A 27,033-nucleotide genomic window follows, 5' to 3' on the forward strand; every position below is an offset into this window, starting at 1 on the left:
CAGTCTGACCATTCGGATATAGCTCGAACATTGTGTTGCCTAAACCTTTGTTCGTGGACATAACTTGGCCACTCGGTATCTAGCCTATCCATAAAAGTGGGTCGGTGATGCCATATCGGACCTAGATAACAGTCTTCGATCGAAAATGTAGCTCGACCATATCCATACGGAACAACCTACCTCACGCCAAGGCTTTCCAGTCTTGGCCTTGCTTCACTCCATTGGATCCGTGTGGCACACTACCATCAATGATTATTTTTTACCATAACAACTGCCATTAACAGCTGAGGGGGAATGTATTCAAGATCTACTCCACGATTAACTTGTTTGAGTGTTGTGAAGAGACTGCCCATACTTTGGGCCCTTATGCGTGAATGAGGGCTTGATTCATCCATTTTGATTTTCAAGTAATATCCAACTGGATCCATAGGAGTGCTTGGACCAATCTCCCTTCCACTTTTTGCGGTTGCTTTAGAGGCAAGGGCAGGCAAAGCCGCCAGTGTCAAGGCACAAATGCTTAATGTATTTACTTATAGTGCTTCAAAGAATCCAACAAACATATCAAGAAAATAGGAAACAAATGTTTCTCATTCTTATATCCAATTGCAACTTTACAAAACCATTAAACCCCAAAGAAAATATCCATCAAACCTAGAAGAAAAAAAAAAAAAAAAGGAAACTAAGCAACAGAATTGCGGCCTTCCACTACCTTGATTTATTAGGCACAACTCATTTTATCAACACTAAACGCAGATGCCCCTCCCTTCATCTCAGCAGCTTTCCGCCAAATAGAGGATTTCTTCGCAGAGTGGTGGGAGTTGGTGAAGAAAAAGAGGAAGAGGAGGAGAAAGAAGAAGGGCAGGGTGCTATTGTCGTTCGAAGAAGAAGAAGAAGAAGAAGTGGTGGGTCCCACTTAATTTTGTGGTTTCTCAACTAATGGGAATGGATTGCTACATAGAAGGACATAATAGGGTTAAAGATATAATTTTTAAATTTAGGGTTAGTTATGCTTCTGGTTTAAACCCCCACTTATATAGTTGTTCTCCATTGTGATGGCTCCTTGACAAATGATAAGGCTTATTATGAATAAGGGTGTCAATCGGTTTGGCTCCGGTTATTCGGTTTGGTTCCGAATGATGATAAGGTGGACCAAAACCGAATCGAGAACTAACTCGGTTCCATATTTAGATACTCAAGCCGATTCAATTCTGCTCGGTTAGATTTCGGCTTCAATTTGGTTCTGATATGCAGTTTTGATTCGGTTTTGTACCTCAGTTTTAATTCGGTTATAAAAATGGTTCCGATTTTAGACCATGATTGTGATGGAACAAAGGTCATAATGGGCTCAAGTTATGGGCCTTACGGCCATTGCGAACTCCAAAATTGTCTTAGTATGTAAATATGTGATGATAAATTACAAAAAACACTTACCACCTAAAAAATCACTCTTAATGATACTTGGGTTTTTTTTTCATTTTTTGTTTTGTTTTAAGAGCAGTTCGATTTGATTTCGGTTCAAATAGATGGTTCTTACACTTTAAATCGAAATCGAGCAGAACCGAGGTCCATACTCACATACTCAAATCAAATTTGAACCGAATTAATTTGATTTGGTTTAGTCTAATTAATTTAGCTCGATTTCAAATTCGGTATTCAGTTTGGATTTGAAATTGAGACCCACACTTATGATATGGTCTATCATTATCCTTGCAAAGTTGCAATGAACATTTAGGGACCGTTTGATAACGTTTCAAGAAACGCGTTTCTGTCGTTTCTGTTTCTAGAAACAGTAGAAACGGAGCAAAAAACGTTTGATAAAACTGTTTCGTTTCACTTATTTTTAGAAATAGAAATAGAAATTTTTACTTATTTATGGATCAAGAAACGACCCAGGTGAAACAAGTGTTTCGCCGTTTCTGGAAACGACTTGGGGCAATTCTTTCACTAGTTACCATCGACTTTTAAAAGCATGACTCATCAAACACCTTCAATTCCGTTTCTATTTCTAGAAACGGAAATTTATGTTTCCGCCGTTTCTTGAAACAGAAACGGCAGAAACGTTATCAAATGGGCCCTTAGTGGTTGAGACTTCCTTGGAATATGTGTCCAAATATTCCTAATCGTTGAATGGGCACAGTAACATTACAGCGGCTGCAAAGATGTAGACTCCATCATCATCATCTTTCATGAGCACCATACGTTAAGGAACCACTTGGCCCACATTACACGAGGATTTGACTCATCATCCAAGTCGTACCCCACCTAAAATAAAAGAACAAGGGCCAGTTTGATAACGTTTCTGCCGTTTCTGTTTCAAGAAACGGCAAAAACATAAATTTCCGTTTCTAGAAACAGAAATAGAATTGAAGGTGTTTGATAAGTCATATTTTTAGAAGTCGATGGGAACCAGTAAAAGAATCGCCACAAGTCGTTTCCAGCTTGTTTCGCCTGGATCGTTTCTTGAACCATAAATAATTAAAATTTCTATTTCTATTTCTAAAAATAAGTGAAACGAAACAGTTTTATCAAACGCTTTTTGCTCCGTTTCTTGAAACGTTATCAAACGGACCCAAGTGACGACCCCTATAACCTAACTTGTTTCTGGTAAGCAGCGGGAACTCCGGGTATGCTTCACGAAGGGCCACCCCACCCCACCCCACCCCACCCCACCCCACCCCACCCCATTCATATCAGCGTGTTCCAAGCCTTATTACGCAACTGCCATTCACGATATCTCAGATATTTTCTTTTCCAGTAAACGATAACACACATCTAATGAATACGATAAACGCATATTTGCCATTAGACGTGGCAATGACAATCCCAATTTTCAAAGGTCAAATTTCGCTTCTCCTTTTTCATAAATATCCTCTTCATTTTTTGTATTTCTTAAAATACCCCGAACCTATCCAATTTACTTTTGCCTTCTACATCCGTGATCCACTCTCCAACTCTCACCTCTCTCTCTCTCTCTCTCTCTCTCTCTCTCTCTCTCTAGATCTTTAAATAGATCCTTGTTTCTTCGCTTCTTTGTTCGACAGATACACTTAAAATTGCAACGATGCCGTCTTCTCAATCTCACCTGTCTTCTCCCCACAAACACAATCTTCAAACCCTTTTAGACTCAGCTCGCCCTTTCATCCGCGGCGAGCTTGAATCAATTGATCCAAAAATCCCCTCTCTCGTTGCCGTCCTCCGCTCGGTCGGCGCCGCCGAGTGTTGGCACAAGCATGGGAGTTTCTTCGATCACCTCCTCGACACCTATCGCATCCTCAAGCTCTGGAACAGCCCTGATTCCGTTGCACTCTGCGGTCTCTTCCACTCTGCCTATTCCAATTCCTACGTCAATCTCGCCATCTTCGACCCCTCTACCGGCCGCGACACCGTTCGTCAACACGTCGGCGATGCGGCCGAGCGGTTAATCCATATCTTTTGCATTGTGCCGCGACAATCTCTTATCCACGATGATCTCCTCTTCCATTACAGCGATTCAGAACTCGTCGAACACCTTAAGATCTCGGATATTTCATTGAAGAATGCGAAAGAGAAGGGTTTGTTTGATTATGAAGAAAATTGGAGGAAGAAGATACGGTCTCTTCTCCCACCGGAAGGGATTAAGGTTAAGCACATAAAGACCGGCGAAGATGTGTTGGTCTCGCGACGGGTAGTTGCGACTTTTGTTATGATGACTGTTGTGGATTTTAGTGATCAGTTGTTTGGGTTTCAGGATGTTTTGTTTGAGAATTCGAATGGTCGGCTTGAATTCTCCGGCAACAATGCCGCCGCCGGGTTGTGGCCCGGCGACGGAAAGCCTGGGCTTTGGATGAATTCGATGTCAAGGTTGGCTGCTTTGTATAGTTTGATTGTTAGGGAAGAGGAGATTTTCTTGGAAGAGAGGAAAAGGGCTGGTGGGGTTTTGTCAGGAGAAGGTTTTGGTGAGAGAGATGAAGAGATTGAGCTTGTGATCCCACCTGTGTTTGAGAACTGTACTAAGGTTTTGGATGCAGGAGAACAGATAGAGGCCAGAGATTTGTATTGGGAAGCTGTTTGTGAAGGGTCTAAGATAGGGTTGGATAAGGTTGAGGAATTGTTGAAGAGTTGTATTAAGAAGAACCCATTTGTGGGAGAGCCTCATGTGGTGTTGGGTCAGGTTTATTTGGTTAAGGGAAGGTATGAGGAAGCTGAGAGAGAGGCTGAGAAGGGTTTGATGCTTATGTTGGAATGGGGGAGCCCTTGGGATAAGAGGATGTCATGGGAAGGGTGGATTGCTTGGAGTAGGGTTTTGTTGATGAAAGCTAAGGAGAAGTCCTGGCCTCAGAACGGTTGGGGTATCCTCAACTTGGGGCTTGTGTGAAGTAAATGTCTATCACAGTGACTAAAATGTGGTGAATCTTGTGATGATGAAAAGCTTTCTCTATCTTTCTCTCTCCCCCATCTTTATTATATCATGTGCTTTTTTAAATAATTATTGTGTGGCCCTTGGATGGATATTACAATGCTCATATATCAAATTTTAGAACTTAATTTAATCAAATATCTTCTCAGATATTGGATATATATTATCTTTTCATATGCTGATCAGGCATATATCGATCCTAGTTATGAATTTTAATCCCTTTTGAATATTTTCATTATTTTTCTTTGGGAAAAGAAGTCTAAAAGACCATTTGTTTCTATTAATTTTTTTTTGTGAAAGAAACCTAAAAGACAGCTTGGCGTCAAGGAAGGGGAGAGAGGGGATGATATGCTCCCATTGACCCCGCATGAGTCACATTGGCTTTCAAGAACCTTCTCCTTTTTCCTTGCATTTATTTTAAGGGAAAGTTGTTTTCTGCCAGCTTTTTGGGAGTCCTCTTCCTCTTCTTAGCATTTGTTTCTAATGGGAAGTAGTTTTCTATATAGGGGCACATGGATCTGTAGTATTCTATCTGTCGGTCTCTTTCCTCTCTTTTTGAGAAGGTAGATATGTTATTTCATTATTATCTAAAAAAAATATGGGCAAGGATTCTCTTGGCCTAGAGACTCTCTCTCTTCCACAATAAAGGATATATATTATGTTATTTCATTATTATCATAAAAAAATACGTGCAAAGATATTGATGCCAAGATACAATTAATTTTTTATCATTGATTTTATTCTGAGAAGAAAAAATAATAAAATAATCAAGATGCTTTTTTTTTTTGTTGAAATAATAATCAAGATGCAGTTTATGTTTTACTATTGATTTTATTTTAGAAGGAAAAAATAATAATAACTAACCATAGGTTCAAAGAATCTTTTCTCAAAAAATAGAAGAGAGGAGAGATAGACTAGTCTAAGTTGCACTCTTTATCGAAGTTCATTTTCCCTTTTCCTTAGTACTTATCAACTTCAGGGATGTTGATTGTTGATTTGCTTAATACGGTATCAATTTTATGGGTTATTGAGGACCTACTTTGAGAATTTAGATGAATCCAAGGATTTTTTTTTCTCTAATGTGGAGATGAATACGATGATTTGGGTTGAGTCCAGGTCACATTTCCATAAGGTGGGTGCTGGAAACATGGATTTCCACTAGCCGGCTTATCTTTTTATTTTTTTTTATCTTTTCTGCCGTTCATTCTCTCTTCCACTACGTTCATTCTCTCCATTTTTTTTTCTTTCAAAAAAAATTCTCTCATTTTCTACCGTCATTTTCTATATATTTATTGTGAAAAAGAAATCTAAAAGATAGTGCAGCCCCTACACTAATTAGGAACTGAAACCGATATTGAGCCGAATTAATCAAGTCGAATCGAATAAAATTAATTCGGTTCAAATTCAGTTTGAATATGTGAGTGTGCTCCTCGGTTCGGTTTCAGGTGTAAGAACCATTACACCTGAAACCAAACCAAATTGTCTTAAAACCAAAAAAAATGAAAAAACCCTAGTATATCATTAAGACTCAAGTGGGATTTTTTCAATATTCAATTTTGAAAATTCAAGAGTGTTTTTTGCAAGCTCTTTTTGTTTTCTAGGTGGTAAGTGTTTTTTTGCAATTTATCATCACATATTTACATGTTAAGACAATTTTGGAATTAGCAATGGCCATAAGGCCCTTAACTTGAGCCCATTATGGCTTTTGATCCATCACAGTCATGGTTCAAAAGTTGACCGTTTTCATAACTGAATTAAAATTGAAGTACAAAACCGAATTAAAATTGTATATCAGAACTGCATTGGAACCGAAATGGAGCCGATTCTAATTGAATCGGCTTGAGTATCTAAATATGGAATCAAATCTGTTCTTGGTTCGGTTATGGTCCACCTTACCATCATTTGGAACCGAACCAAATAACCTGAACCGAATCGATTGACACCCGTAATCCTAACCCTCATGAAAAACATAAATTCCAACCCTCTTTATATTTCACAAGGACTCCCATTGACCCCCTATTTGCTTAGAGGCCGCGCAGCCTTTCAGAGAACTCTCTCTTTTGTCTATTTTAGTATTTTATTTAGCATCTTACCTTTTTTAATGTTTTATTTAACATTCCATCGCACAAGGTTTAGTATTGGAAGGGGATGATATAAGGATGATATCGATCTAAGGCCAACATCGATACAGATAAGAGTACCTTCTTACAATTGTTATTGGGATTGGCATCTATATTGTATCAATTTGGCGATACGACACTATGGTGGTAATACCAGTCATTTGGCGATATGATGTCTTGCCAGCTATTTGGGTACTACGATTCAACTAGGGATAACACCAACTTGATTCATATTTTTTCAACACACTGATATATATCAAAACTGTTCACGATATCGATTTTTGATTCCAATATGCCAATTGATAGAAGATTGTTATCAGTTCAATATTGTATGAGATCGACATTGGATAATCGAAAGATAAAGAGACTAGGGTAACAATATTAGATTGGTATTGGATAGTATCGTATAAGTATTGTCTGACTCCAATGCTGATACGTAAAAATCATGGCTAAGTGGATTTTAAAATAAAAATGCTAATGAAAGATGAGAATGAAAATAAATAAATAAATAAATAAGAGAGAGAGAGAGAGAGAGAGAGAGGTGGACAAAAGGTACCCGACTATTGTTGTTTAATGGAATCCATGCATTGGTAAAAAAAATGTAAGAGACCTGAATTTAGGTTATTGTATGTGAATATAATCCAAACAAATTTGGGTTTTAGGGTCTTGGTTATGGGATCAATATGATGCTACCAATTGCAGTCATAAATTGGTGGTGATGATGTGGACATTCTGCACAGTCTAGAATGGGTCATAAGAGGCCCGAAGTAGACTCCGAGGGAACTCTCCGATACTCAAATCAATATTCCATGCAACAATATTGTGATAGTGGGATAAGGAAAGAGATTGAATCCCAACTAGTTTTCGCCTTTAGATGTGGGGAATCCTTCCCATATTAGGATTCCACCTTTGCTTCATTTTCTAGGGAGATTGAGTCTAAGTATGAGTCTACCAAAGAGGGAAAGTGGAATCTCAAGTTGATTCCGCTATCTGAGGGGATTTATTTCTCTAATTGTCTCTTATGTTTCTTTATGAGCTAATCAACAATGTCTAGGTTCAATTATGGACCTGAGGAGTGAAGTGTTCTATTTTTTTTTTTTTTTGGTTGGTTGTAGCTTGAGCTTCATCTAAAGGAAAAGGCAACCTTAATCAGGTTTGCTCGCCTTTAGCCTGAGCCCCAACCGAGGGAAGAGGTTGCCTTGGTTGGGTTTGCTAGGCCTTAGCTTGAGCCCCCATTGAGGCAATAGGTCACCCTAATCAGGTTTTCTCGGTTATAGCCTGAGTGCCAATGAGGCTAGGTGTCACCCCTATTAGGTTGCCCGGCCATAGCTTGAGCCTCAACTATGGTAATAAGTCACCCGGTCAGGTTTACTTGGTTATATCCTAAGCCTCAATTGAAGTAGGAGCTCCTAACTCCAATGTCATTTTTTTTAGAATGAATATGTAAAAATATGTGCCTCGAGGATCTATAAGGACACCTAATGTGGCTTCTTCTTATTAATTGGGGAAATCGGATCATCAAAGTTTTCTCTATAAGTGAGAGGGACTCCTCCATCCTTGTCTTCATTCTAAATTATTAGCTGCATGTGCTTAGCCTTGCAGTTCCCTCTCCTACCTCAGTAATTTGGTTGGTCACCCTTCTACCATCCCTCCTCCTTGATTTTCTTCCATTGAAAGTGAGTTCTCTTCCCTATTCTCTAATGTCAGACACATCTGCTTCTCAATCTATTGGTGGTTCATCGTCCAAACGAATTCATAATAAGGGTGGAAAACATAGTAGATCCTGTAATATAGAGGGTTCATCCTTTGAGTCCAATTTCTCTAGTGACTCCTGCTGCCAATCCCACTTTGGTGACATTAAAGGGTGCTTCCACCTCTAATTAGATCGATGAGGAGGTGGGCGAAGGTACCTTTGACGAGGATCTAGTGGAAGCAAGGGCCCAGTATGTCGAGGCCTTGCTGGTCGAGGCTATTGAGATCATGTCCATAATGATAAACTTGGAATTGGAGTATGTGAAGTTGTCTATGGAATTCAAGATTCCTATACCATTAAGCTTGCTTGCCCTTCCGGTCGAGTGAGTTTTAGTACTCCCTACGAGTTATATCTTTACGTGGAGGTCTTCAAGGCTAGGCTTCGTCTTCCATTCCATGAATTCTTTGTTTCTGTGTTGCCAATTCGAGATTAGCCTAGGTCAACTTGCCCCCAATGGGTATCAAAAACTCCTAAGTTTTTTTTTTCCTCAGTTTAAGAGGACAATTACTATGCCGCTTTGCTTAAATTACATGGCCTTCCATACCCACCTGAGGGAAGTTGGGTGGTATTATTTTATCTCCCAAAAAAGGTATCAAGATCTTGAGCGAAACCCCTTCTTCTATCCACGAATGGAAGAAGAAGTTTTCTTTGTGAGCTTATAGGAGGGATTTCCTTTTTGTACAATTTGGAATCTCCCTAACCATAGGATGGTGAAATTTGCACCCACTTATAGTGGGATGATGCGGAGTCTATAGAGATGGCTAAGCACAAATCTGAGTCTCCATTAGTTGAGTCCAATTGCTTCTTGTTTGGGCCCTCTTATTTAAGTTTTGGCTTTTGTCTGGGTGAATTCTTGGACCACCGAGGTATCTTTTGCATATCACAATATCTTGTTCTAATTGTCTTCAACTTTTTATGGTGAACTTGTCTAGGGTTGAATACAAGGCAGTCATTGCTAAGCAAAAGAAGCTGAAGAAGCAATGGAAAAGCAGTTGAAGAAGAGGAAGGCTACTGCTCATGATGCCCCTGGGGAGAGGAGAAAGAAATCCCGAACCGTTGAGCTTCCACCCGATGCCATCTAGGCGTTAACAATCCCTGGCATGAGGGCTCTTCCCTCTCCTCACCATAGTTCTATGGGGTTGGAGCCATCTCACCTTTAAAGTCCACCATCCACAAGGGTTCGAGTTAAAGTGGGCTTTCGCTCATGATTGGTCAATGAAGGCCGGCGAAACTCACTATTGGCTTCATTGCCTGAGAGCTTGTTCGTAAGGGTCGATAATCAAAGGATGTGGATGTGGTTAAAAGGCCAGCGACCTCTGGGTTGGTGACCAATGGATGCATTGTGATGGCCGGGATAAGATTTCTATTTGCGTGTTATTTTCTTGGACATGTAGGAGTGATCAGATTCAGATGGAATGGGCTAAAGAGTTAGGGGCATGCTTAAAATGACAATAGATGAAGTAGTGAGGAAAGACATGCAAAATTTAGGTATTGACTCTATTTTCACCTCAAATAAAGTAATTTGGAGGGCATGAATCCATTTTAAAGATCCCATTTAACTGAGATATTTTTTTTTCTTTTTTTTTTTCTTTTATTTATTTATTAGAAAAAAGAACCATGTTGGTCTAGTACATGAAATGCCCAAACATTGACCCTCTTTTCGAGGGGCTATGAAAAGATGCCCCTCCCCCTAAAAACAGGGGCTGTGTCTAGGCGTTTCCTATGCCAAGCTGACAAGGTTCCTCCTCCCTTATTTATTATTTATTTTCCCTCTTGAGGATCCATGTAGCTGACTCCATTTATTTAGGAAAAAAAACTAAGTATTTATTGTTACATTTTCATCATTCATTTAATATCAATACATATTCGTACCCATTCTTTCCACAAATCCAAACTTACTATGTTGACCTTTATTTGCACGAGAGCGTGTGGCCCCACACACACATAGGAAAAAAAAAAAACCTATGACAATTTTTGTGAATGAATAAAACTTGGCTACTGATAGTAGTTGCAACCCCTGCTTGTAGCCAAAGCAATGGAATCTTGAAGGGTGAATCCAAAGGGAAAGGTGAATTATTCCATTTCTTTGGCTATAAAAGACTACAATCCAGATAGTAGCTAAATTTTTAACTTTTGTACCAAATCTTTTGATGTCTTAGTGCTGAGTTCGCTCTCTCTGGTAGGGTTTAAAATGAATGAATTGGATCGGGAATCGACCAATTCGCCTTTGGAATTGGTTGGGACCAATCCCAATCCTAATTCTGATCTTCGCAAAAGAGCTCCAAATCGGATTATTCCTTATAATATTCCTCTGAATTGGTGGGTTTTCTTATCAAAATGGCAGATTCTAGGGTTATTGTGATCGATTCTTAGTTGATCTGAATCGGTATCGGTCGTCAATAATTTCTATTTTAAACCTTGCTTGAGTCTCCCTCTGTCACTGCTCTTATCTTCTCTAGTCGAAATCTTCTATTAGCGAATTGAAATCAAATCTCGGTCTCTCCCATCGCTTTTGGATGATTTTGTTTGGTGATTTCTTCTAGGGATATACTTAGTTCTTCGTTAGGTACTCATACTGGGCATCTTCATCTCCCTCCTCCTCCTCCTCCTTCTTCTTCTTCTTCTTCTTCTTCTTCTTCCTATGTGATTTGATGAATCTACGACCCTTTATCATATGAACTGGATGGTTTTCAATATTATAAAACATATAGTGACATTAGAACTATGATTTTCGATCATTTCTGAAGACTCCAAAGTCCTTATTCTCTTATTCTTTCACAGATTTAGTGTCCGACCATTCATGGCTTCAAGCATACTATTTTCTTTTCTCTTTTCTTGGAGAAAGGTGAAACATCAAAATCCACACAATCACCCATCCTTGGGTTGCCCTGATGGTTAGGGTGAATTGGGAATTGTGTGGATAGGTGCATGATCCCAAATTCGATTCCCCATATGTGCTCAACATCTTGGTTAAAAAAAAAAAAAAAAAAAAATCCACACAATCTTCTATCTGTTAGTGGATCTCTTTGTTTCCCAAGTTATTTTAGGAAACATATTTCTTTTCTTATTCAATAGGGAATTTGGATTGAAACAATGTTTATTGCATAATGCATTAATTCTTTTGGGAGTTGGATTATGGATTGACTTTTTATGTGTTCTTTTCTCAAACAAATGATCTGCAAACTGCTGATTCTTTTCTTCGGCCTAGCGGAACTTGCTGAATAAATCATATCGTTTTTGAAGTTTGACTTTTTTGCTCACTGGATTTGTGTTAGTCATCAGGTTTTTACTCACTGCAATTTATTTTGACAATTGTGCTTTGTGCATTTGTAGTTTGAACCAGGGCTTCTACTGTTCAATTATTTGTCACTTCTGTAATAACTATGGTAAACAAAATGCTAGAGTAGACAAAAATGGCAGAACTAATGACGTGTGCATTATTATCTCTTGCATATGCAGTGACAAACCATGAGTGGAAGCCTTGGAAGGCTAGCGAGCTCCAGTAGCCGCAAAAGCAGCAAACAGAGCGTAATTATTTCCTCTACTGCTTACTCTACTTTTGCTGGTGGAGGTGGTAGAGGCCGAGGTGGGGGCCGAGGCTCTGGTTCAGGTTCCTCTGGTCCTCCTGAACCTTCTCCATTTGCTGCTCAAACCCCTGGTAAACCGGACACTAATGGTGAAGCTGATGATGATTTCTTTCCTTCCGGACTTGGTCATGGCAGAGGTAAAGCCATCCCTTCCACCCCAGTTCTTCCTTCATTCTCTTCATGGATGTCTGCAGTAGGTCCTCCTGCTGGTCGTGGAATTGTACGAACTACCCAACCACAATCTGATCCACGGCCGTCTGAGTCTGAAGGCTTTCAGCCCAAGAAACCCATTTTTTTCAGCCGGCAAGATACTCAGAAACCCCAATCCAGTGATTCGGTTCCAAAGCTGGATGAGGACATCCTTCCGTCAAGTCTTTTGTCAGGGTTACCTGGTGCTGGACGTGGAAAACCACCTAAACCATCACCGAACCCTAATGAGAGGACTGGTACTGAAGAAAACCGACACATTCGATCAAGAAGAGGAGGTGCTGTCAGCGTGCACGATAGGACTTCTCCAAGCCCGCCAAGGTTGAGCAGGGAAGAGGCAGTTAAAAAGGCAGTTGGAATTTTGTCTCGAGGTAGAGGAGATGGGATGGCGGAAGGTGGGAGGGGCAGAGGGTTAAGAGGACGTGGTGGTCGGGGACGAGGAGGAAGGGGAGTGCAAGGCTGGAGGGGAAGAGGTGGAAGAAGTAGTGGTCGTTTCCGTGATGCAGAGGAGGACTATGCTACTGGTCTTTTCTTAGGTGACAATGCTGATGGAGAGAGGCTGGCTAAGAGACTAGGGCCAGAGAACATGGATAAATTGGCCGAATCATTTGAACAGATGAGTTATGATGTTCTCCCTTCACCAATGGATGATGCTTATCTGGACGCTCTCCACACTAATTATTTGGTAATTGTTATATGATTTGATCAGTTGCACTTGAATGAGTTCTTAGTGAATGAGCTTACTGGTTATTCAGTGGTGTTCACTGTGATTTCCATGGCTTGCAGATAGAGTTTGAGCCAGAGTACCTGATGGGGGAGTTTGATACAAATCCTGATATAGACGAAAAGTCTCCAATTCCTCTTGGAGATGCACTTGAAAAGGTGAAACCATTCTTGATGGCTTATGAGGGAATTCAAAGTCAAGAAGAGTGGGAGGTAATTATCAGTGTATTTTATTTTTATTTATGTAGCAGTTAGCAATTTTTACTTTGAAAACTCAACTCCATGCAAGGAATTTAAGAAGGATATCAAGGAAGGTATAGAAAACAAAAAAGAACTTTTCAAAACTGGAAGGCAGAATCTTGCCTGGAATTGTTACTTATTTACTAACCCGTTTGAAAGATAATCCACTATTTTGCTTGCGTTTGCCTGCGAATGGGATGTTCAAGGATAAGGGCAAAGCCCCATTTATTTTCACCACGTCAGACAATCTCTGATGTAATACTAGATCACATATGACCTAATCTCAGGCAGGCTCTGAAATTCTGGTTGAATTGAGGAGAAATAAAGCTCATAAACTAAGGGGTTAGGCTATTGATATCCCCAAATAGGTCTCTAACAATGGCTGGGATCAGATCTGAAGGTAAACAGAACAACCAGCAGCAAACCTGGACAGAATAGGGTTTCGCAGGCACTATGGGAGAAAACCTGTGGTTGGCACTTGGCAGGAGGGGCCTTAGATGGCCCTGAAAACCTGGTTGCTAAAAGGGTTCTGAAAAGTGGCTTCCATGATGGGAGTTCTCGAGGAAGTCGATCTAGTTCAAAACCCTGACAGTTGCTGATGTTGATCTGTTAAGCTTGTCTCGAATTCTTGACCCGTTTTGAAGATTGACCTGCTCTGACATATTTTGGTGGCGACCTGAATGGGAAGTTTTCTAAGATTTGTGATGGAGGCAGAGGGGTTGGTTCGACCAGATCGACTGCGACCCGATGGGTCGACCCGCGACTTGGAGTATATATAATGTACTGTTGTCTTATTGAGAAAGTCATTATATTTTGGGGGTTTATCGAACTAGGGTTTCAGGGCGAGTTTTCTCGCCGCTGTTTGAGTATAATCTCTCTTCTGCATAGTGAAACATCTTCTTCTTCGCCCGAGGAAGTAGCACACCACACTGGTGTGTGAACCTCGTTAAATCTTTGTGTCGTGCGGATCTTTTATCTATTTATTTTCGTATTTCTTGGTGTTTGATCTAACGTGATCTGGTTTCCTTGGCTGATCCTCAATCTTGGTAGATGGTTGTGGGTCTTCAAACAATCTTGTCAAACTCTTCAATACTCTCTCACAAAGGTTAAAACAGAAAAATAAAAGAAATGAAGAACGGAGAAGAGGGAGGGGGGATAGGGGAATGACTATCTCAGCTTAGGCCTCTCACCCACAGCTATCCTAGCTGTTGGACATCCTATCTCAAGAATAAGGAGCAACACTGGCTGTAAACTTCAATCTTTCATTAATTCTTAAGGTATTGCATCAACTCCTCTCATATAATAGAGGGACAGCCTTACGATTTAGAAACAAGACAAAAAAATAAGAACTAACTTGAAAAAAAAACTGACTGATTTAAGTAGCTGAATACTCACTTGTTCACTAAGAAACTAATATAAGACCATAACAGACTCTTCCAGAAGACTAAATCTAAAAAAATAAAAAAAGGGGCCAAATCACTGTTCACGTTGGCTTGATGGGCCAACATTGGGGCTGGGTGGTCTGGTTTGATGGAACCAGCAGCCCCCTTATTTTGCAGGCTCGATGTACATCAATCTCCCTGTCCGTTTAGCTTCCCAACTTATGCCATTCGTAGAAGCACCATTAATGTTCAGATATAGGAGTTGAGCTCCTTGGTCAGTTTTCTACATATTATGAGGTCTTAGAGCCTCAGTGTTGTTGGCATGACATATGTGACAATTCCTGAGTAAGAAGTCAATACCGAACCGTTATAACATCAAATAATGTTCCTGAAACTTGAAAGTCCCCAGTCATGGATTGCTTTTGAGTGTCCCTCAAGATACACTAATTCCACCTTTCTTGTTCATGAAAGCCTAACTTTTATCCTCATTTGAATTGCATTCCAAGTCTTTTTTTTTTCCCCGATGGATGCAGTGATCTTATGGGATCAGGGGTAAGCCTATCTTTTATCCTCTTGAATTGCATTGCGAGTCTATTTTTCTCCTGATGGATGCAGTAATCTTATGGTATCAGGGGTAACGGGGGCCAAATCTTGCCCCCAGCCTTATGTTGGTTAATGAAACCCTAATATTTTAGGATGGGTATGGCATTGGTTTCAAGTTATGACTTCAGAGAATAACTAAATGAAATTAAAATACCAAACTGATGATCAGCCTTGAATTACAAATGTAAACATCCTTCGAAGTTCAAACTATTAAGGAGAGAGGTTATTCCATCTAAGGATTCTCTTAAAAGGGGTTCCGAGGTATAATAGGAAACTAAGCATTGCTGGATCAAATTATGCTGCTTTTAAAGTTGTTCTCTCTCTCTATCACATGTCTTTCTAGAACTTAGCTTTTTGTCATGATGTCAGGTGGGATCACATGGATGGATGATGAGGATTTGGGTTTGGGCTACTGGCACAATAAGTGCTGTATCCAGCTGGAGCATCACTGATGCAGGATCTTTTAGTTTTGTGCAATGAATTCCAGGGTCTAGCACTGTAGTACTAGGCAAGGGGAATAAGTAGTTTGGAGTTATGGCAAGAGATTGTGATAAAAGAGATGTTAGAGGTGGAAAAATACTAAAGGATTCTTTTAAGATCGGAATCCACAAAAGTATTAAAAGAAAATTCATAGGTCCGCTTTATGAAAACATGGTTTCTTGTCTGCTTGTCTGAGAAACTAGCTAGGCTTTTAGCTAAATTTTGAATTAGGAAGTCGAAAGAAATTTTGTTTGATGGATTTAGTGGGCATCTATGTAGGACAGCAAGGTGCTGTAATGGAGTTGCAGAGAAATAAAATGAAGAAAGGAAATCACTCAGACAGAAAAGGGAGCATTCTCCATTTGCTGCAACTTTGATGACTTCCATTGCTTTTGGAAGCCCCCTCCACTTTTTTGAGTCTCTTGTGGCAATTTTCTGTTGCCAGCATTTTTATGTGGAACAGTTTGCATATTGTAGAGCACCTTTTGTTTTTCTTAATCCACACCAGGTTCTTTACAGTGGAAACGCAAAATGCCCTGCTGTGTCCAAACCCGAATCAGGTGTTTTTGTGTTCCCACTTAATAAAAAACACCAGATATGTTCCAGCAGATCGTTGCCAAGTACGGCCTTAGCTTCTAGGGGAAGGGAAAACAGTGTATTCAAAGCATCAACCACTCAATGACTAGCCACACGACTATCTATCTTTTATGAGAAAATGATAATTTCTGCAGTTTCTTTTCATTACCATTTGAAGTTGTCTGCCATTTCACATTTCTTGGTAGCTATTGTGTTCTTTTTCTTTGGCATAAAGATGTGTTTTCCCTTTCTATATTGGCCTCCCACATTTGCAGGCTTTTGCACAAGAACATTCTTTCTTTGCCTTACTGCTCTCATTTTATATGGCCTTTTGCACAACTCATATCATTAACATCCATCCCTTGTGTGGCAGGTTTAGACGTAGAACAACCAACAATAGATACTAGAAGAAGAAAAGAAGAAGAGAATAGAGAACTGAGAGAGAAAGAAAGAAGAAGAGCTATTGATTGGAGAGAAAAAGTTAATATCCAATTGGTAGTAGCAGTGTATTATAGTATAAGAATTACAAGTACTGTCCCCCATAACTAACATTAAATATATAAAACCCAAACCAGTATGAATATTAAAAAAAACACTCTTGCAATACTTGTACTAATGTGGTGGCACTCCTCAAGCTGGAGCACAAGTATCACTGGTGCCCAGCTTGGAACGTCCCTGAAGAAACACATTTTTAAATAATGCCATGGTAAACATAATGTAAATTGTAAAGCTACCTCTTAAAATAGGACTTTTCAATGCTAGCACTAGTACAATGTGTATCAGTTTCCACCTCTAGGAAACAACATCGTCTGTCAGTAATCGAGTAATCGAACAGCATGATAATGAACTCTTTTAACTATCAACAGGCTTAACAGCACCTTGGTTAAAGTCCAGCCACAAAGGAAAACAAAACAGTACAGTCTTTAGGCTGACAGGATAGGATAGCTATTACCCAGGGAAAACAACAGGATACGGAATTAGTAAGGTACCATTTGATAACGTTTGTGCTGTTTCTAGACACAGAAACAGCAGAAACAATTTTCCCTGTTTTTGTTTCTGTTTCCAGAAACAGAATTTTTGGTGTTCGATAAACCTGCTTCTGGAATTGTTTTTTGCACACATATTTTCTTTATTTTCTTTCCAATTTCACCTTTCTTCTCCTCTCTAAGAACTACAGTATCAAGCCATTAGCGATTGCGCAATTCATATTGAGATGAGTTGTTTTGTACACTGGAAGCTCTTTGTGATACCGTTCGATTTCAATCGCCGCTAGTTTATCAAGCTCGAAAAGATTAGAACTTGAATAGCTCACCGTATCATCATCATCTTCATCGATTCTGCAATCTTCCTAACTGCTTTTACAGGCATCAAATTGGGTTTGCCTTCCTAGAGAGACTTATGTCCACAAGGTCGACAATCCTCAATTCCTCATCGACAATTACATTAACAGGGTAGAACCTTATGGACCTCTTCATGCCATTGCTTAATTTCCCTCTCAAAGATGGTTTTTTGCTAAAAAAGGACCTTGAGAATGAGGATGCAGATGAGCACGTTGATGCCTGCGCTGACTTTGATTTTCTCTCATCTTCACTGCCTCCAATGATGAATAGAGACACAGAAGAGATCTTTGCTTTCTTTGGATTACCGGTGAATAGAAAATTGAGAAAACTGGAGAAAAGACATCCAGGCGAGATGGGCTGCTTCACCTACTTTATATCACTGTAGCTCTTTTAGATGAGAGGAGTTGGATATGGAGAGACGATAAGACAATGCCTTGCGAGCTTGGAGGAGGAGCGTGCGAGACAATAGAGGAGAAGCTTGCGAGACAATGAGAGGAGACAAGCTTTTGTGAGTAGCTTTCCTGAAAAAGCTGGGAGTCAAGTTTTTTATTGGGCTATCTCCCCTTTTTTCCTCTTCCAGTTGTTTCAGGAAACAGAAAAACAAGTCTGACTTGTTTCGTCAAACCTGTTTCTTGAAACATAAATTCCGATAAATTTTAATTTATGTTTCAAGAAACGGGTGAAACGAAACAGGTTTGTGGAACAGTTTTGGGACCGTTTTTCCGTTTCTTGTCACAAAAAACGGAAAAACACGTTTCCGAAAAAGTTATAAAACGGTGCCTAAGTCAGCTTCTCAGATGGAGTTGATATTCCTATAAAGTGGTACTTAGGGACATGAACAACTCCTTAAAATTTCCTCTCCTCTGATGGCTGTGTACAAAGATATGGAGACTCAAAATTAGTAAGTGAACTCATAAAATAGCAACTCCAGATCATTGTTAGCAAAAACGGTAAACAAAAAAACAGAGACGTACAGTAAGGGTTTTAAACAAATAAAAACGATGAACAGTATGGTAAAAAAAGCAGGGAACGACAAACGGACGGAAACGAATGGTACTAGTATTAAACGTGTAGTTTTAAAAAAAACGAAACCAAAAAAAGGATAGTATACTCATGTAATTTCAGAGATTATTGCCTGTATACCTGCATCTAATGTTCTAAACTACAACAACATCAAACATTCATGCATATATCATCCAAAATATAGCATCTAATGTAAATTCCAAATTAAAAATTAATACACCATAATAAAAAAAAAGTCCAAAATATTAAAAAAACTCCATACATATCATCCAACTTTACTAACTTACGAATAGAGGTGTAAAATAAGAGTCAAATTTACAGGAAAAGAATTCAATGAAATAGAAAAGCAGTAAAATGCTAGAAACTATAATCACACAGTTCCATTTAGCTAATCACAGTCAGTCACAGACAACTGATTGAACAAGTAGTCAAATGCTAGGCATGTGGACATCCAAACAAGCGAGAAACTATGATCACACAGTTCTGTTTAGCTAATCACAGAGTCACAGACAACTGGAAACAACTATTATCTAATGTAATGCGATGCACAGAACCTGTAATTTACAGTAGAAACTATAATGCAAATGAAACTAATGAAAACTATAGAATGAATTATAATCAGAATTCAAAACTAGACAAACTTGCAAAAAAAAATTTTGGAACCAGCATGCCTAGGTGCTATTAATATTTTCAAAAGTACTCTTCCATATCGCCAAAAATTAAAAGAAAAAAACCCAACTATAAATAAGATCTGGTTTGCTTAAAATTAAAAGAAGTCGAAATAGCTTTGCTTTAGAGTATTTGGGAATAATAATCCTCTTTATTTACATATATAGTGCAAAGAAATGGAGAGAGAGAGATGATGGCGATCAATGGCATTTTTTGCAAACAGTGAGTTGGATGAAAAGCAAAGAGAGAGAAAGACAAACCTGAATAAAAATCTCCTCAGGCTGCACAAGTGATAAAAAAACATTGAATCCGACAAGAACTCCGTAGACACTTGAGATTCGACGGCCGCTACAGGGAAACCTCTCACAGGACACTGTGTGCAAGGCAAAGAAAAAGAACCCCAGAATAAAAACACAAGAAGAACATTTGTAAAGAAAAGTTTGCAATTCCTAAATGATTAACCAGGAATTACTCTCATATTGTTACCAAAATAGTTAGATTCATTTGGAGAGAGAGAGAGAGAGAGAGAGAGAGAGAGAGAGAATCGTACCTCAAATCCAAAGTCTTAAGCAGGGGAATTATGCTTTCCCTAAACCGCAAACCAGAAATGATCTAACCTAATTGGAGAAGAAGGGAGTGCCTGCCCCTGTTTCGGTGTTCTGAAGTTCTGAACTTCTGATTTCTTAAACGGACTGACGGAGAAGAAGGGTTATGGGGATTGGGAAAAAATGAGTAACCAGGATGTCCAACTGTCCAAAACCCTATTGAATGGGTTTTGTTTTGTTTTTTTTTTTCTAATGAGTATGGTAAAATTCCTATTTTACCCTTAAAATACAAATACGTGTTTTAAATGTGTGTTTTAAACGGTTTCTTTAGCCGGTTCTTTTTTTTTCTACATTGTATAGGGATGTATGGTAAAACGTGTTTTAAACGCGGTTTTTTAAATGGTTACAAATGGCAACTGTGTTTAAAACGCGTTTTTGTTCACAGTGCTCTAGATATCATCCCGCCTTTGGATTAGGCTTGAACCTTTGTCGAAGGAAGACCTATGGTAGGTTATTACAGCATTAAAATATGGGTAGCAGATGATGGAAGGATCAACAGTTTCTTAGACTTGAAGATTTAGACACCAGAACCCAAGCAACTGAACAGTTTCATGTTCTCTCTTGCCAAGACTTGATGAAGCATCAACAGAACAGCCCTCCAAGGGTCAACTGCAACTCCATAAGTCTAAGGCACCATTTGGCAACGTTCCATTTCTGTCGTTTCTGCGTTTTCTTAGTCCTAAAAACGGAGAAACAACCTAAAAAGCGTTTGATAAAGTTCCGTTTCATCCGTTTCTAGAAACATAAATCAAAATTTATGCCTATTTACAAATCTAGAAACGACTTTGACGAAACAAGTCGGACATGTTTCGTCGTTTCTAGGAATGAATTTGAGAGAAAAGAAGGCTGTTGTGCCCACTGTTAGCAAAAACGCGTTTAAAATGTGGTTGCCGTTTGTAACCATTTAAAATGTGGTTTGCCGTATGTCCCTATACAATGCAAAAAAAAAAAGAAAACGGCCAAAGAAATAATTTGAAACATGTTTTACACGTGTTTAAAATGCTTATTCGTATTTTAAGGGTAAAATAGGGATTTTACCATACTCATTAGAAAAAAGAAAAAAAAAACCAAAAACAAAACCCATTCGATAGGGTTTTGGACGGTTGGACATTTTGGTTTCTCATTTTTTCCCTAATCCCCATAACCCTTCTTCTCCGTTAGTCCGTCTAAGAAATCAGAAGTTCAGAACTTCAGAACACCGAAACAAGGGCGGGTGCTCCCTTCTTCTCCAATTAGGTTACGATCTCTTATGGTTTGCGGTTTAGGTAAAGCATAATTCCCTTGTTTAAGACTTTGGATTTGAGGTAGGATTCTCTCTCTCTCTCTCTCTCTCTCTAAATGAATCTGACTATTTTGTTAACAATATGGGGGTAATTCCTGTTAATCATTTAGGAATTGCAGATTTTGCTTTACAAACGCTTTTCCTGTGTCTTCATTCTGGGGTTCTTTTTCTTTGCCTTGCACACGGTGTCCTGCGAGAGGTTTCCTTGTATAGGTCGTCGGATCTCAAGTGTCTACGGAGTTCTTGTCGGCTTCACTGTTTTTTGATCGCTTATGCAGCCTGAGGAGATTTTGATTCAGGTTTGTCTTTCTCTCTCTCTTTGCTTTTCGTCCAGCTCACTGTTTGCAAAAAAGGCCGCTGATCGCCATCGTCTCTCTCTCCATTTCTTTGCACTATATATATAAATAAAAATGATTATTATTCCCAAATACTCCAGAGCAAAGCTATTTCGACTTCTTTTAATTTTAAACAAACCAGATCTTATTTATAGTTGGGTTTTTTATTTATTTTATTTTTTATTTTTGGTGATATGCAAGAGTACTTTTGAAAATATTGATAGCACCTGGGCATGCTTGTTCCAAATTTTTTTTTGCAAGTTTGTCTAGTTCTGAATTCTGATTATAATTCATTCTGTAGTTTTCATTAGCTTCATTTGCATTATAGTTTTTACTGTAAATTGCAGGTATTATGCATCGCATTACATTAGGTAATAGCTATTTCCAGTTGTATGTGACTCTGTGATTAGCTAAATGGAACTATGTGATTATAGTTTCTCGCTTGTTTGGATGTCCGCACGCTTAGCATTTGACTACTTGTTCGATCAATTGTCTGTGACTGTGATTAGCTAAATGGAACTGTGTGATTATAGTTTTTTGCTTGTTTGGATGTCTACATGCCTAGCATTTGACTGCCTTTCTATTTTATTGAATTCTTTTTCTGTAAATTTGACTTTTGTTTTACACACCTATTCGTAAGTTAGTAAAGTTGGATGATATGTATGGAGTTTTTTTTTTTAATATTTTGGACATGTTTTTATTTTATTTTATTTTATTTATTATGGTGTATTAATTTTTAATTTGGAATTTACATTGGATGCTATATGCATGAATGTTTGATGTTGTAGTGTAGAAGATTAGATGCAGGTATACAGGTAATAATCTCTTAGATTACATGAGTATATTGCCTTTTTTTGTTTTCGTTTTTTTGAAAACTACACGTTTAATACTCATACTGTTCGTTTCTGTGCATTTTCCGTTCCCTGTTTTTTTGACCGTACCGTTTTTATCTATTTAAAACCCATACCGTACGTCTCTGTTTTTTTGCCATTCCCGTTTTTGCTAACAATGGTTGTGCCCAATAAATCTCTCAACTATTTAAACCTAAAAAGAGGCAACCAAACCATCTCTCCCTTTTGGGCATCCAATGATACTATTGGGTTTTTTAGTGGCATTATGTCTGCAAAAAAAGTTTCGAGAAACAAGTTTATCAAACACCAAAAAATCCGTTTTTGTTTCCGAAAACGTGAAAAACTGTTTCTTCTATTTCTAGACACAGAAACAGCAGAAACAAGTGTAGCCCTTGGCCGCCAAGTGACTTTAAGCCTCTTAACAGATCCGTCAAGGTGATACTGATTGGTATGCACCCAACAACACTTAACAAGCTCCTTACCCGGAGGTAACTCAGCTAAAGTCCGTGTCTGACAACTTAATAGAGCAATCATTTCCACAGCTATAGCTAATTTCCATCTAAGATGAGATAGCGTCTCTTGATAAAATTTAGATATAGCGTGGGCAGATAAGGATAAAGGAGCCATTGGAGATGGAAGATCAGAGATAAATATATATTATTCAATAAGATAAGTGACAAAAGAATGTTGAGTGCATTAATGGACAACTGTGCGAAGAGAAACAAGTAAGTTAGTAGTGGTACATGACGAAGCAGGACCTGCTAATAAATTATGGGATTGTGTGGATGGCAGAGGAGTAACAACATCCAGAATAGACTTCTTAGGACGACGCTGATAAACTTCCAGTGGTGACGAAGATGGAGAATCTGTAAGAGAAAGCAACACAGGGGTGGGTGGAGAACTAATGGGATTAGGTTCCAAAACACAACTCTCAACAGAGAATTAAGGAGTACCTTGAAAAAAGGTATATCAGCAATGACAAAATATTTACTGCTTTCAGGATCGTAACACTTGTAGCCTTTATGAGTATGAGTTATCCAAGGAAAACACATTTAACAGCTCAAGGAGACAATTTATCAATGTCAAGGCTCAAATTATGAACAAAAACAAGTACAACCAAAAATTTTGGGTGGCAGGGAAAGCAATGGGGAGTTAAGAAAGACAATCAACATAGAAGAATAATTTTGAAGATTTCACATGATGACATTTGGTTGATCAAGTAACAAGCAGTCAAAATAGCAGCTCCCCAAAAAGTCCAAGAAACATTAAAATAATAATGAACATGCAGTTTCTATCAAATGGTGATTCTTTCGTTCAGCTTTAACATTTTGTTAAGCAGTGTAGGAAAAACTACTATGATAAATAATACCACGCCCAGAACAAAAGGAAAATTTATGTTGTATTCAAGGGCTTTATTAGAATGCAAAATTTTAAAGTAAACACCAAATTGGGTTTTTATTAAAAACATAAAAATCTTTGAAGACAAACGAGAGTTATGAACGATCTTTCAATGAATATAATTGAGAATGATCATCCATAAAAGTAACAAAATACAAGAAACCAGACCAACTTTTGACATGATAAAAAGGGTGTACCTAGTGCACGTGGCTCATTGGGGTCTGGGGAAGGTCATAATGTATGCAACCTCACCCCTGTTTTGTGGAGAGGTTGTTTCCCGATTTGAACCCGCGACCACTGGATCGCACCGAGGTCTGCCTTACAACTTTTGGCATGATGCGGACTCCAAATATTCGAATGAACCAAAGAAAATAATGATTTGACTCCTAACTACGTCACGAGAAGGAAACATTGTTATGATGCTTGCCTAGCTCACAAGCTTCACACTCGATATGGGAAATAGACTTTCAACTATGAATCAGCTATTGAAGCTTGGAGAGAGAAACACACCCTGATTAATAATGTCAATGAAGAGGGAAAATATTATTGAACAAAGCAGAAGTGACTACAGAAGACAAAAACATCATCAAGATGGTGGAGACCATCCTCTTCATTCTCTCCACCAATCGTCTTCCTTGTCTGCAGATCCTGAAACACACATTATGAGGGGGAAAAAAAATATAGCTGAACAGTTAATGGATTTAGTAATCTGACTCACAGAAAGAAGATATAAATGTAACTGAGGCACATGGAGTATATAATACAAGGATAAGGATGTAGGAGATAAAATACCATGAGTAGATATGAGAGTAAAAGTTCTGTTAACGAGAATAACTCAAAAAGGATGGCTAGTTTTAAAAAAGGATGAGAAAACATTTGATTTAATAGTCATATGCGAAGTAGTTCCGGAATCAATAACGTGAGAAGGAAGTGACAAAGAAGCAAGTAGCATTGTAGTACCTGTATGGGCTGAAGTAGCAGTGGAGGAGGAGGTGGATGGCTCAAGTTGCTGGACACATTCAGTAATTGAATAACCAAGTCATCACGAGACAGATGCAGCTTGACCACCTCTAGATGAAGAAGCAACATCAGTGTCATTTGATGGCACCACATTAGAACTTCCCTGTCACTGAAGTAAGTATTAACTACTTGTCACGCCCACTGAAGTTTTCCATATTTAACCCAACACATTGATGCAAGTAGTGGTCAGTTTGATGTCCTCTACCTCCACTAGTGCTATGCCTTTTTCTCCCCCTGATCTACAACCTTTTCCAGGAAAACTAGAACCACAACCACCCGCAATGATGATGAAGTTGTCCTTAGAAGATGAAGATGAATCATACTGGCTAGAGAAGGAGGTACAATTCGTTGAATACGATAGATAGCTTCATTCATGGAGAGAACTCTTTCATCACCAAGTATTAGACCTTTAATAGGCTGTAGGTTAGAATTCTATCCTAATAAAAACTTGGCTACTTGAAATTCTGCACGTTGGGTCTTCAATAAATCTAAGTCAGTAGTTAGGGGCTGATAGCATAGTTGTCACGGCGCCAAGGCGAACCAAGGCACTGGAGGGCTGTCTAAGCGCTTAGGCGAGAAGGCGCCCGCCTTACGGCGAATACGGCGCCAAAAAAGACGTTACTATTTTTTTAATATATCTATAATATCTAGTATAACTGTATAGCAATGATATACTTAATTTTAAATTGCTTGTAAAAAATCAAGTCTTTAAGTTATATCAAAATACAAGAAGCACGACTTTAAGCAACATCAAGGGAAAAAAGTACACACTTTAAGCAACATCAAGAGACAAGAATCAACATTCAACATGAAATTCATATCAATGCAAATTGCAAAGTGATATATTTTCTAACATGAGAATACACAACAAAAAATAAAAAAATTATTCATAAAAAAAAAAGCTATAAATTAAACAAAAGGCATAAGTGCATAACAACATATAATTCCTAATGAAATATTATAAATAATATAATATTTAACTATTTAAGTATGTAGTTCGATATACTTACCTCTATGATGCCCAAAACGAGATCCACAAAGTCCATCATAGACCATGAGTCCATGAACCATGATATTTTAATGTTTAACCCCCTGTCAATCAATACATATAAGTTAGTGATACTAAAACACTAAGCAACAAGAGAAACCTTGTTCCTTAATATATGAGTCATGACTCGTGATAGGTGATAGGCTATGGGTTCCAATCCTACCTGGGGAGAATTAAAAACACCTAATGGAAATTAAGAAACATAAAAATAAACCAAAATACTAAACTTTAGTAAGCTTTAAAGTATAAATTTTAAAACAACAAAATAAACCATCAAGCTAAACTTTGTTCTTGTTTAACCATAATCAAGCTAACAAATCAACATCTAATTCTTCTCCCTCCTGTTGTTGATTCATAGAATCAGTTGGCCCATCACCAAAGTCTTCTTCAATATCTTCATCATCACGCACCACATCGTGGACCTCTTCTTCAACTTCATCATCTGATGATTCCTCAATAGTGGCCCTTCCCCTACCACGACGTGTGTAGCAAATATTGGCTGCACTTGTTGATCCTTGAGCCCTCCTAGGTAAATTACGACCCCCCACCGATTTAGATGCACCAACTACTCTATCAACATCTCCCCATGTGAGGTCGTCTCCAGGATGGACTAAATCTCCATCTTCTTGATTCCCTGTTATCCATTCACTACTCCAATTCATTTCATCAAGAATTAATGGATCACAATTGCTGCCTTTTTCCCTTCTTTCTTGGAACCTTGAATGAAGCCGACGATTGTATTGGATATAGACTAGATCATTCAAGCGCTGATGTTCTAGTCTATTCCTCTTCTTGGTGTGAATCTGAATCCATAAATACTCTTTATTTAAGTCAAAAAATAGATGTAAAAAGTATAATTACAAACTAATATACAAGATCATACGTACAAAATCAAATGTGCTCCAATTGCGCTCACAACCGGAAGCGGAGCAACAAAGGCCTAATATGCGTATTGCTGTTGCATATTGTTGAAGCGTAGGGGCCGAAGATCCATGTGTTTGCCACCAAGAGATTATATATAAGGAAAAAATTAGATACACATATTGTTAAATACTTATTAAAATTAAAAAAAAAAAAACTTAGTACTTACTAGGATCCAATGCTCCTTCACCGACTATTCGTTGTTTAAAAGCCAAACTCCTTGAAAAGCTACCTTCACATTTTCTGTACAATTGAGACTCACGTATGATCTTGTCTTGCACAGTTAAGTCGGGCACCATTCTTTCAATAACTGACATGAATGCATCTTGTATTTTACATGATTCTTCAAAAGGGGCATCATTGATGTAGTCAAAATATTTGCTAGCATTTAGGTAAAAGGCAGCAGCATATAAAGGTCGATCCATTTGGACCTCCCAACGATCATCAATAATTGCTAACACCTTCTTCCATGAC

General features: G+C 38.5%; 2 protein-coding genes and 1 long non-coding RNA gene across 4 annotated transcripts; 2 read left to right on the forward strand and 1 right to left on the reverse strand.

Annotated features, from left to right (window-relative positions):
* The first annotated feature begins 2,947 nt into the window (after window positions 1-2,947).
* LOC122060937 lies at window positions 2,948-4,534 on the forward strand. Its single transcript, XM_042624049.1, has one exon. The coding sequence runs from the start codon at window positions 3,062-3,064 to the stop codon at window positions 4,352-4,354; it is 1,293 nt and encodes a 430-aa protein (XP_042479983.1). The 5' UTR covers window positions 2,948-3,061; the 3' UTR covers window positions 4,355-4,534.
* A 6,815-nt stretch (window positions 4,535-11,349) lies between these two features.
* LOC122061272 (translation initiation factor IF-2-like) lies at window positions 11,350-19,308 on the forward strand. Of its 2 annotated transcripts, none has more exons than XM_042624492.1 (4): window positions 11,350-11,539; window positions 11,729-12,748; window positions 12,850-12,999; window positions 19,267-19,308. In XM_042624492.1, the coding sequence occupies exons 2-4, from the start codon at window positions 11,738-11,740 to the stop codon at window positions 19,291-19,293; spliced, it is 1,188 nt and encodes a 395-aa protein (XP_042480426.1). In that variant the 5' UTR covers window positions 11,350-11,539; window positions 11,729-11,737; the 3' UTR covers window positions 19,294-19,308. The 2 variants fall into 2 exon arrangements, with proteins under 2 accessions (XP_042480426.1, XP_042480425.1); XM_042624491.1 differs by having other exon boundaries at window positions 11,351-11,551.
* A 6,503-nt stretch (window positions 19,309-25,811) lies between these two features.
* LOC122061410 lies at window positions 25,812-26,768 on the reverse strand. Its single transcript, XR_006134640.1, has 2 exons — window positions 26,526-26,768; window positions 25,812-26,441 (listed from the first exon to the last, which is right to left on the reverse strand). It is a non-coding gene; the product is annotated as an uncharacterized LOC122061410 (long non-coding RNA).
* Window positions 26,769-27,033: the final 265 nt, after the last annotated feature.

The sequence above is a fragment of the Macadamia integrifolia genome, chromosome 14, assembly GCF_013358625.1.
Source record: "Macadamia integrifolia cultivar HAES 741 chromosome 14, SCU_Mint_v3, whole genome shotgun sequence".
NCBI lineage: Eukaryota > Viridiplantae > Streptophyta > Magnoliopsida > Proteales > Proteaceae > Macadamia > Macadamia integrifolia.

What these genes read in the sequence shown, in the direction of transcription:
- LOC122060937 (XM_042624049.1), top strand. Translation starts at nt 3,062, where the DNA reads ATGCCGTCTTCTCAATCTCACCTGTCTTCTCCCCACAAACACAATCTT.
- LOC122061272 (XM_042624492.1), top strand. Translation starts at nt 11,738, where the DNA reads ATGAGTGGAAGCCTTGGAAGGCTAGCGAGCTCCAGTAGCCGCAAAAGC. An exon ending in CTCTCCACACTAATTATTTG is followed by an intron (nt 12,749 to 12,849) that starts GTAATTGTTATA and finishes CATGGCTTGCAG; the next exon opens with ATAGAGTTTGAGCCAGAGTA. An exon ending in AAAGTCAAGAAGAGTGGGAG is followed by an intron (nt 13,000 to 19,266) that starts GTAATTATCAGT and finishes TTACATATATAG; the next exon opens with TGCAAAGAAATGGAGAGAGA.